This window comes from Lucilia cuprina, chromosome 5 (assembly GCF_022045245.1).
Source record: "Lucilia cuprina isolate Lc7/37 chromosome 5, ASM2204524v1, whole genome shotgun sequence".
NCBI classification, from domain to species: domain Eukaryota; kingdom Metazoa; phylum Arthropoda; class Insecta; order Diptera; family Calliphoridae; genus Lucilia; species Lucilia cuprina.
Window position 1 is genome coordinate 51,130,182 of NC_060953.1, and position 12,500 is coordinate 51,142,681.

Here is a 12,500-nt window from a genome sequence, read left to right on the forward strand (position 1 = left end):
GACTAGACTATAGACTAGACTATAGACTAGACTATAGACTAGACTATAGACTAGACTATAGACTAGACTATAGACTAGACTAGACTGTAGACTAGACTATAGACTAGATAAGGTTCAAAAGTAGACTAGCCTATAGAGTAGGCTGTAGACTATATACTAGACTGTACTTTATGCTGTAGACTAGACTACTATGTAGACTATTAATATAACACTTACTTATTTCATATTCTTTATAAATGTATATATTTTTTTACTTTTAGAGTTCTTCTACCCACTTGTTTGAATGTGAACTTTATTAACAATGCCGTATATGTTTACAACATTCACTCCAACAACAAACACAACACCAGTAAGAAAACGAACAACAGCTGCATTAACAACGTTATCATCATCAACATGTACATCATCACCATGGCTCCAAAATACAAAAATATATTTGATTTTATACTCCCTCGTTTTATTGAATACAGTGGCTCATGCAGTGCCCGCTGCTACCAATTCACTGTTAATAAATTCTCAAGTTAATAGCAATAATCCGTTGAATATCAACAGCAATAGCAATATTAACAACAACAATAATATCAACAATAACAACAACAATAATGATAATTCAAACATCAATATTAATCTTAATAATGCCAACAGTTTAAATTCAAATGCCCAACTAAATACGGGTCTTACTTCATCGCATACAAATTTAATTAGTTCAAATACTCAAACGACCAACAGCAATAACAATAACAACAACATCATCATCAGTAGCATGAACAGCAATAATAATGGCGGCAGCGGCATTATCCTCAACAATATCAATGCAAATAATCCTGCCAGTAACAGCAATCTTAATCTCAATAGCAACAACAATAATAACATTAACAATAACAACAACATGAATCTAACAGCCAGCAATATAAATAATAACATGGCTGTTGGCGTTGGCCCTAACGGTGAATTGTTGGCCATCATGAATGCAACAAACATTGCAGTGGGCGTTGGTATGGGTGGTCTTGGTTCTTCGGGGCCTGGTGGTAGTTTAGGCAATATTGTAGCTTTGCCCAAAGAAAAATTATACGATAAATGTGCTGGTCCAGCGGATCCGGGTCCTTGCAAACAGTTCACCTATAAATGGCGTTATGAATCGACCACCAATGAGTGTACATCTTTCATATGGGGTGGTTGTGAGGGCAACGCTCAGAATCGTTTTAATAGTGAAGCTGAATGTTTGTTTTATTGTATTGGAGCGCCACGTAAGTATTTTGAAGTTTGTTTTTTAGTTTTTCTTTTTGGATTTTTTTATGTTATGGGGATTAAATGGAAGTCATTTTTATATTTATTGTTCAATTAGGATTAGAAAAGGATTTATTTATTATCGTTTATGGCAAATTGTTAGCAAATGATTGTTAAATTAATTGAATAAAATGAAAAAAGGTATTTGTTTGTTAAATTGAAGATAACCAACTTGATATCTGAAAAATTAGGAAAAAATATCTTGCTTGTTTGGAAAATTGTATACTTGCTCCGAAATACATAGAAAACAGCCTATTTGTCTAGAAAAAATTCGTCTTGACTTAAATAGAGTCGATTCGACTAAAACAAGGTATGTTCGACTAGAATGGAATAAATTGGGCTGTAAAAGAATCTATTCGAAGAGTCTATTCGACTAGAATATAAAATCTATTCGAGTAGAATAGAGAGTATATTCGACGAAAATATAGAGTCTATTCGACCAGAATATAGAGAATATCGACTAGAATATATTATATTTATATTGAGAATATCGACTAGAATATATTCTACAAAAAACGAGAGTCTAATCGACTAGAATAAAAAGTCTCTTCGACTAGAATACAAAGTCTATTTGACTAGAATAGAGAGTCTTTTCGGAATGTTTTCAATTAGAGTCTATTCGAATAGAATATAGAGAATATCGACTAAAATATATATTCGGCTAGACGCTAAAGTCCATTCGACTAGAATACAAAGTCTATTTGACTAAAATAGAGAGTCTTTGCGGAGATTTTTCAACTAGGATAGAAAGTGTATTTGAATAAAATAGAGATTCTAATCGACTAGAATATAGAGTATACTTATGTACTATAATAGGGAGTCTATTCGGTATAGTGGATGTGTTTGACAAAAGTAGAAAGTCTTCAACTAGAATAAAGAGTATATTAGGAATAGAGGGTGTACATGACTAGAGTAGAGAATCCTCAACTGAATCAATCGACTAAAAATACAGACTATTTGGCTAGAATAGAATGGAGTCTATACGACTATAATAGAGAATATTGGGCTAGAATGGAGTCAATTCGACTAAAATGGAGATAATTGGACTAGAATAGTATCAGTATGATTAGAATAAAGACTATTTTGCTAGAATAGAGGCTATTAGGCTAGAATAGGGACTATTTAGAAACAACTTGAATATCACAGAGTATGATGGGTTAGGAAAGAGTCTATTCGGCTAGAACAAAGTCTATACGGTTATAACAGAGTATATTCGATAGAGTCTATTTGGTTATAATAGAGTCTATTCGTTTAGAAAAAAGTCTATTCGGTTAGAATAGAGTCTATTCGGTTAGAATAGAGCCTATTCTGTTAGAATAGAGTCTATTTGTTTAGAATAGAGCCTATTCTGTTAGAATAGAGTCTATTCGGTTAGAATAGAGTCTATTCGGTTAGAATAGAGTCTATTCGGTTAGAATAGAGTCTATTCGGTTAGAATAGAGTCTATTCGGTTAGAATAGAGCCTATTCTGTTAGAATAGAGTCTATTCGGTTAGAATAGAGCCTATTCTGTTAGAATAGAGTCTATTCGGTTAGAATAGAGCCTATTCTGTTAGAATAGAGTCTATTCGGTTAGAATAGAGCCTATTCTGTTAGAATAGAGTCTATTCGGTTAGAATAGAGCCTATTCTGTTAGAATAGAGTCTATTCGGTTAGAATAGAGCCTATTCTGTTAGAATAGAGTCTATTCGGTTAGAATAGAGTCTATTCTGTTAGAATAGAGTCTGTACTATTAGAATAGAGCCTATTCTGTTGGAATAGAGTCTGTTCTATTAGAATAGAGCCTATTCTGTTGGAATAGAGTCTATTCGGATAGAATAGAGCCTATTCTAATAGAGACTATTCGGTTAGAATAGAGTCTATTCTGTTAGAAAAAGAAACGATTCAACTAGAGTAGAGTATACTAAATTAGAATAGGATCGATCCGATTGGAAAAGAGTCTAGTTTGCTTGAATATGATCTCTTTGAAGAACAATTAACCCATTTTGACATAAATCATATACAATTTTCTATAACGAAATTTCGATTTTCTTTATATATTCACTTTAAATTTTACCCATAGTCTAGGGTCTTTTGATTAAAATTGGACCTTTGGAAACATAATAATTTCCTTAACATTTTACAGACACTCTACCACCCTTCCTTCAAACAACGACACGTGAACCCAGCACTACAGAATCAGCACTGCCACAATCACCCTACACATTTTCGCCAGCCTATGGAGATTCCGAAACAAGTCCGGTGCCATTCGAACAGAGAGGACCTGAGCTAACATTTGCCGAAACGGGTCAAGAGAAAACATTTGTATTTGCTGAAAATAATACATTTATACAAATCGATGGCGATATCATACAAACATTTCAATTAAGGTATTTTTATAAGTTTTAATATTTCTATGTGAAATATTAAAATTTTGTGTCGAATTTTTTCAGATTATGTCGTGAAATCTCATTTCAATTTCGCACCCGTCTGCCGCACGGTCTACTCGTCTATCATAATGTTAAGAATCCTGATCGTATCAATTTAAATCCATATGCATTGTATGTCATCGTTGAAAAGGGTCAATTGAAAGTGGTTCATGTGTTTGGTAAACATTCGACTAGTGTCACGGTTGGTGAAGGTTTGAATCGTGATGAATGGCACAATGTTACGGTAAGTAAAAGAAAAAGTAAAAAAAAATTCAAACAAACAAATACTACAGTTGGCGAACGTCGAGACAATCTAACAATTACATGAGAATAGAATGAAAAAGAGATGTTTATTTACCTCCAGCAAGTTGGCATCATACATAGACTACTATTTAATTGAATCTTCATATAGACAGAGATTCTTAAAGTAGAGAGATTTTTAAAATGTTTCTTTTCATATAAGATCTATAAATTTCATTGTATCAGAAACTCTGTCTCTATGATGTAACTATGATTTATGAATGTATTATTTGATATCTCGATACGCTTTTGTTTTAATTCTTTAAGAAAAAAAATGATAGAAATTACAAGTGAAAAATATCCTGATGAAAACCATTTAAAATTTCTAAACATTCATATACGTGTATGTATGTTCTATAGACTGAAATCATCAATTACTAGTTTGACAGTTCAATTGTTAAGATTTCTTTTTTTGCATTCACTTTCGGATGCAATTCCTATTGATCAGAAATTGCAATTTTGATTGTTTCTTACAATGAAATGTTTATTTTTCGTTTGAGTAATGAAATACAAATAATTAAGTGTTATTTTATTTAATGTTGAACTGATTAATTTAGAAGCTATCTTTATGTTGTTCACCCTACACAGAGGGAGAAAGACATATACACGCCTGGTATCAAATGGGCACCAAAGTGTTTATAATTTTTCAATTACATTAGTTTTACATATTACTTATCGATAGGTTACAAATATTTTCCATTTGAGTAATATAGAATCTACTTTTATATATTTTGTTTAATTAAAATGGAGTCAAGAATAGACAGGATTCAAATCGAATAGGATCGATTCGACCAGAATAGAAACGAATCAATTAGTTTGGTTTACACTCAATTAAGACAGAGTCGACTCGATTAGAAAAGATTCTAATTCAGAATGAAAGAGTCGAAAAGAATGAAGTCTATTCACTTATTAGACCATAATAGTCTACTAGACTTTAGACTCTATTCGACTGGATAGATACAATTCAACTAGAATATATTGTAATCGACTAGAACAGATTCCATTATATTGACCAGAATAGAAACATTTCAATTAGTTTGGATTAAACCCAATTTGGACAGAGTCGACTCGATTAGAAGAGATTTTAATTGAGAATGGAATGGAGTCTATTTAACTATTATACCATAAAAATCTATTAGACTATAATATATTCTATTAGAGTTTTACATTCAATTCAACTAGAATGTATTCGACTAGAACAGATTCTTTTTGGCTAGCAAAATTTTCATTAGACTAGAATATATTTAATTCGACCAGAATAGATTTCATTCGATTGCAATATATTTCATTCGACCAGAATATATTGTATTCGACTAGAATGGAATTCATTTGACTGCAATACTGGACTGGAATAGATTCTGTTAGATTGGAGTAGATTTCATTCGCCAAGAAAAAATTGATTTCTACAAAAAAAAAAAAGAAAAACAAATTATATTTATCCAGAGTAGATTCTATTCGACACTGTTTGTAGAATCCATTTGATTCCACAAGACTATAAACTCTATTAGACTATTGATTCTATGAGAATATATATTATTTTCTACTAGAATAGATTCTTTTCCACCAAAATGCTTTATATTTCACTAGAATAGATGCTATGCGACTGGAGTTGATTCTATTCGTCAGAATAGATTCAAATCGACAATACATTCCAATCGAGTAGAATAGTTTCTATTCGACTAGAATAGACTTCATTTGACTAATACACTTATATTCTATTCGACTAGACTAGTTTCTGTTCATTTAGAACAAAATTCATTCGACTAGAATAGATTCTAGTCGACAGAATAGGGGGTTGATAGTACATACTATATTAGATCAGGATAGAATAGAAATTATATTCGACTAGATTGGAGTTATCATTGACTTATAAAGAGTTAATTAGGAAATAGTAGAAGGGAGTCGATTCAAATAGAGAAATATCTTTTCGACTTACATATAGTTGATTCCAAAAAGATGAATTCAGTTCGACTAAAATAGTGAAAATTCATCTAAAATCCTAGTAAAATATTTACCATGTAAGAAGTTAAAATGCTAAAATGTACTTGCATTTGAAGTCATTATTTTAACACGGTAATGTCATTGGAGGCAAGTACTTAACACAAACGATTACAAGTAATTAGAAAAAGTAGTCATTCTAAATCACATGAATAAACGTATATAGCATCAGTATCTTCACTGGCGAGATGGCTTATGAATTAGAAAGTATTTATATAACACATTATTGGTAAGACCTTATTGGACTACTTCTATGTAATCCAGACCATATGTAGTAGTCATTGAAAAGTATGTTATTAGGTAAGTAATTACAATACAATGCCATTACCCAGTTTTGAGTTGATACGTCTAGTATAGGGTTAATACGATTGATATAGGGTCAAATTGACTAGAATGAATTGAACTTGATGGGAATAAAGTCAGTTCAGCTGGAAAAGTTATAATTCGGTAAGAATAGAAGTTTGAAAAAATTCGAATAGATTCGACAAGAATCCATTCGATAGACGACTAAAATAATGAATTTTTCCCAGAATTAACACAATTCGATTTTGTGTTTTCTACACCTACTTAATATTGAGTATTTAAAACACATCCTGCACATTTCTGCAACTCCCAAGTGTTATGAATGTTGAATTGTTTTGTAGCACGTTCATAATACTGTTCATTCATAAATACATTTTTTTCTCTTATACATTTCCTATTCTCAGTGATTGTATCTCATGTAACATTTTCATTGGTCTTACAATTGTCAAGTCATTTTTTCTATAGTTCTATTCTTATTTATCTTCCTATATTTGGAGTTTTTTTACGCCATACATTTCAATACGTGTCTGTAATGCGAATGCACATTGTGTGTAAGAGTGTGTGGTGTGTGTGTGCGTGTGTTAAGAAAAGTACATATAGGGAATAGGAAAATAAACTCATCATTGTCTTATCTGTAGGAAAAACATTCATCTTATGTAGGGATGAATGAGTTAGAATACACACATACACATGAACAGGATAACGGAAGTGTAGAGACAGTTGTAAATGTAGGGATACCTCTAGCACTTTAGAATTAGATTTGTATTTGTGTCATAATGAAATGTATCCAGGGTGGACAAAAGAAATGTTTGTTCTTAGTAACATTTGTTTGAATGTAAATGTGTGTGTGTACTTTTCATAATTTCCATTATTGTTTGCATTATTGGATTCTCTTGATCTGTCTGTCTGTCTATCTTTCTTATTTTCATTCATTTCTATTTTGTTGGATTTTTGCCATTGTTCTATTATTGATCTCTTGTATTTGCTGATGAATGAATGTTTGTCTGTATGCTTTATTTTTTTTTTTCTTGTATTTTTATCCCAAAGGTACGCATTGATGTCCATGGTGCAAGATTAATTGCAATAGTTGACGAACATCAAGAGGAAGTTTATCTTAAGGGCCTGAATCATGATACTAACTATGGTGTTTCTACTAATTTACCATCTGTAGTATTGGTAGGAGGTAAGTGGATATGAATTAGTACATTGCTAAGAATTTGGGTTTCTCTAAGAAGATTTTAAGTTAAAATTAAATTTGCAATCAAATTTTGAAATGAAACAATGGAATTTATTCGCCTATTACATATTCTGTTCGACCAATAGATTCTCAACTTTATTAGAGTTTATTTAACTAGAAGTGAATTCGTTCGACCCGAACGACTTAATAAATGTTAAAATTAAGCAGTTTATAAACGATATGACTGAAACAGAGTCTGTTCGAATAGAGAGTATTTTGTTCGACTGCAATAGAGTCGATTTTACATGACAGTATCTATTCGACTACAATAGGTTTGAATTAGGGTTCTATAAATCGACTTTCGAATAATCGAACAATCGACTTTTTGTCAAAAAAAAGTCGAAGTCGACTTTGGAAATAAAAGTCGGAAAGTCAAAAAAAGTCGTAAAAAGTCCAAAATAGTAGAAAAAAGTCAAAAATAGTTGAAAATTTTAAATAAGTGGAAAAAGGTCAAATACTCTAAAATAGTCAAAAAAACTCGAAAAAGTCAAAAAATAGTCGAAAAAGTAAAAAAAAATGGAAAGAAGTCGAAAAGTCAGAAGAAGTCGAAAACTCGAAACTAGTAGAAAAAAGTCAAAAATAGCCAAAAAATTTAAATAAGTGGAAAAAGTAAAAAAACTCTAAAATATTCGGAAAAACTCTAAAAAGTAAAAAAAAAAATATTCGAAAAAAGTGGAAAAAGAGTCTTAAGTCGACTTTTAATTAAATGAAAAAAGTCGAAAATTCGAAAAGTCGACATTTAACGAAATGCAAAAAGTCGAAAAGTCGACTTTTCGTTTCAACTATAGAGCCTTTGTTCGAATATGTTCGACCAGAATAGGGTCGATTAGAATGTTTGAATAAAATAAATTCGATTCGACAAAAATAGTCGAAAGAATAGTTCGACAAGAATTCCACTCGAATTGACTAGAACAAAGTCTTTTCGACTAGAATTGAGTCTTTTCGACTAGAATAGAGTCTTTTCGTCAAGAATATACTCTGTTCGACTAGAATAGAGTATTTTCGGCTAGAATATAGTCTGTTCGACTCGAATAGAGTCTTTTCGTGTAGAATAAAGTCTGTTCGACTACAATATAGTCGGCTCGACTAGAATAGAGTATGTTTGACTAGAATAGAGTCGGTTCGAGTACAATAGAGTTGGTTCCATTATAAGAGAGTCTGTTCGACTAGAATATAGTCTGTTCGACTAGAATAGAGTCTTTTCGACTAGAATAGAGTCTGTTCGACTAGAATAGAGTCTGTTTGACTAGAATAGAGTCTGTTTGACTAGAATAGAGTTGACTTTATTAGAAGAGAATCCATTCAACCCATTTGACAAGAATAGAGTTCGAATTGAGTAGAATAGAGACGGTTCGACTAGAATAGAATATTTTCAAATAGTAAAAAGTGTGATCGACTGGAATATTGTTCGCTAAACTAGAATAGAGTACGTTCGACTATAAAAGGGTCTGTTCGACTATAATAGAGTATGATCGATTAGAGTATAGTCTTTTCGACTAGAATAGAATTTGTTCGATTTGAATAGAGTCCGTTTGACTAGAATAAAGTCGATTTCATTAGAGGAGAATCTGTTTTATTCACTCGAGAGGAATAAAATTCGAACAGAGTATAATATAATCGAAAAGATTCTATTCAAGTAAAATCATCTTACTTGAATAGAATCTTTTCGACTAGAAAAAAGTCTGATCAATAACAATTGTGTTCATTCGACTAGATTAAAGTCCCTACAATTAGAAGAGAATCCATTTTAATAGAGAAAACTCAAGAAAGTTTAGATTAAACCGTCAACCAGAATAAAATCAATTTGATTAGAATAAATACTATTCTCTTCGTCTAGAATAAAGCCCATTCTTCTGGATTAGAGTTAGAATTCTCTAAAATAGAATCGATTCTACTAAATTAGAGTCGCTTTGACTTAAATGCAGACGATTTAAGTTTCATTACCACAAATTTTATATAATACCGAAATGCACTAATGTTGTCTAATAATAAATAATTTAGAAATTCTCCATTTACATCTAGGTTTTAAGCCACTCTAATACAATTTTGCAAAAATGTAACAAATTCTTTCTTTCTTTTTTTCTCGTCTCTATTTCTTTTTTTTTTTTTGCAGGACTTTCATCGGAAGAAAAACTGCATGGTGTTAAATACATAATTGAATCATTTGTTGGCTGTATACGCAACGTTATATTGTATTCGGGTAAAGCTGCCTCCGATTTGTTGCCCATTACCCCACTGGTTGCTACAAAACATGAAAACGTTAATGAGGGCTGTGCTGATAAATGTCATTCCCGGCACAATTTGTGTTTCGTGGGCTCGAAATGCATAAATCATTATTATGACATCTCGTGTGATTGTTTTGGCTCACACTATGAGGGTGAACATTGTGATATTTACAGTAAGTAGTAGAGAGAAATGTTGTTTTATTTATGTTGATTTTTTTTAATTTAAAAATTTTAATTGTTTAATATGGTATGAAAAATAAATGAAGAAAATTAGATTTCCTTTACATATTATTATTAAAATTAAGTTATTAAGAGTGTAATAAATAACAGTATATTCGTCAAGAGGGATACCAAATCGACATTTGATTAACCGATTCACCGAGAGAATAAAGTTGATTCGAAGAAATAAGAATCTATATAATTAAATCGTTTCATCATGCTTATAGTAGATTCGACTAGTTTAGAATATTCCATAAGAGTCGATTCGATAATACTTATGCGAATTCTGAAGTCGTTTCGACTAGATAAGAGTCTTTTTTTATAGATTGGAATCGATTCGACAAGAGTGAAGGCGATGCAATAAAGTTAGTCTATATTACAGTAGATTCGACTATGATAGAGTTGACTCGACAATAATCGACTCGATTATAATCGAGTCTATAAGATAAGGCACTGGTCGAGTGGAATATAGTCCTGTTTTCTTCTACTTCTAACGATTCGACAAGATTAATGTATTATAGTGGATTCGACTATAATAGTCGAACAGATTTGAATTTATTCGACGAGATAAAAGTTAATTTAAATAGGTTACAATGTATTACAATACAATGCGATTCATTCCACAAGATTAGAGTTGTTTTCACTTGATTAGAGTCAATTCGACTATAAAAAAGTGATTGTAATCAAGTCTATAAGATAAGACACTGGTCGAGTAGAATATAGTCGTGTTTTTTTCGACTGTAATAAGGAGTCTAATAGATTATTCTGGATTGAAATCAATTCGCCGATAATAGTAACAATTCGACAAGATTAGAGTCAATTCGACTAGATGAAGATTGATTAGATCAAATCCAAATATGATTTTACTAGATTAATGAATCGGCTATATTGGGAGCAGAGATACAAGCCGAAACGGTTCAAATCGGTGGCAGCTGGCCGCCGGTAATATTTTTCAAGCCGCGCCGTCGCCGTCTTCTTTCGGCTCAAAAGCTAAGCCGGCTTAAACGTAGCCTCTAATTTGAAAATTTATATAGAGACAGGTTTTTATATAACAGACTATTATACAGAGATTTTTCAATATAATAAGGTTAATTTCTAAAGAAAAGTTTAAATTGAGCCGACAATTTGGCCGCCGGCAATATTTTCTATAATAAGCCGCCGTCGCCGACCTAAAATTATTGCGCCGCCGATCATTTTATATCGGCTTGTATCTATGATTGGGAGTCTAGACTATAGTGAACTGATCTAGAGTGGAGACAATTCGACTAGAATATAGTTAATCCGACTAGATCAGAGTCTAAGCTAAAAGCTTCAGACTGGATTCATTCCATAATATCAAGTATAATGGAAAGAATTTCACTGGATTTCTCATTTAGTCGACTAAACAAATAACGATTTTTAAATGTAATCAATGACTTTTCAATATATGTATTTTATTTCAATTTAAAAAATATATTCTTAAAAAATTTCCTGCAAATTCAATTTCCCTCAAAATGCCTCGCAAAAGTTTCGTACCTCCCGTTGATCCCTGGGAACGTAAAAAACTTGACGAAATTCATCAGAAAAATCTCAAGAATGCGCGCAGTCTTGTCGACTTTAAACCACCCAAGATATTTGCTTCCACTTATCTAAGAGTGCCAAAATTAAAAGATGATTTTGTGGCCACTAGAAGAATTTTAAAAGACAACATACACCTTTTGACCAAACTCAATTATATACAGAAAACTCATGGTTTTACCGAAAATATTAATAAAATTATACCCATCAAATCTAATCATTTTATACGCTTGTCAAAACGTTTAAAAGAAATTGAAGAGGATAATCATAAATTGGGTAAGAGGATATTAAAAGCTAAATCATCGATGGACACAAGAAGAGGAATGGAGGAATTAAGAGCTCTAAGAAGAAATAATGTTAAATCCACTATATCACAGGCCACTATGAGGGAATATATGGAGGCTGTTAATTGTCAGGAACCTTACCTAATGGGCAAACTCTTAAGACCCAAAGTCTTTATAGATCTTTATGTTAAAAATGTTAGACCTTTGGGACGTATAGTTATACAACTATATACAGAAGCTTGTCCGGAACTTGTATTAGAATTTGTGCGTTTGTGTTCAAAACGTCAGGTGGATTTGCTGAAATTTATACGTATATTTCCTTTACTCTGGATAGAAGGAGAACTTTGCGTTTCCGAAAATGTTCTGAACTGTTCTGGATATTTGTATAATATGCATTGTTTAGATCATGGCATGGGTCCTGGTGTTCTTTCTTTTGCTAAATGTTATTTAAATGGTTTTCCTCCTGGTTTGCTAAATTTCTCGATTAGCTTTAAAGCTTTATCGGTTTTAAAAGGCGAGAGAGTACCTTTTGGAGTTGTCAGCCAAGGTCTTAAGGTTTTGGATTGTCTACAAGACTATGGCACAAAAAATGGTAAAACCAAAAAGGATATAGTAGTAGTCAATTGTGGTATGTGGCGTTGAGTGTGTTATTTTGTTTTATTGTAAATTATAATTTTATTCTC

General features: G+C 31.7%; 2 protein-coding genes across 4 annotated transcripts in view; both read left to right on the forward strand.

The window, feature by feature from the left end:
• LOC111689584 overlaps positions 1–12,500 on the forward strand; it is an 89,448-nt gene that overhangs the window by 28,060 nt on the left and 48,888 nt on the right. For all 3 annotated transcript variants that reach the window (XM_046950914.1, XM_046950916.1, XM_046950915.1), the window contains 5 exons: positions 261–1,247; positions 3,412–3,655; positions 3,719–3,938; positions 7,343–7,478; positions 9,646–9,930. In XM_046950914.1, coding sequence (XP_046806870.1) covers positions 302–1,247; positions 3,412–3,655; positions 3,719–3,938; positions 7,343–7,478; positions 9,646–9,930 — 1,831 coding nt within the window. In that variant the 5' untranslated portion in view covers positions 261–301. The remainder of the gene's footprint in view (positions 1–260; positions 1,248–3,411; positions 3,656–3,718; positions 3,939–7,342; positions 7,479–9,645; positions 9,931–12,500) is intronic.
• The window catches only part of LOC111689632, a 1,574-nt gene continuing 471 nt past the window's right edge, over positions 11,398–12,500 (forward strand). The window contains exon 1 of the mRNA XM_023452105.2: positions 11,398–12,500. This exon is cut by the window's right edge and continues 471 nt beyond it. Coding sequence (XP_023307873.2) covers positions 11,470–12,459 — 990 coding nt within the window. The 5' untranslated portion in view covers positions 11,398–11,469 and the 3' untranslated portion in view covers positions 12,460–12,500.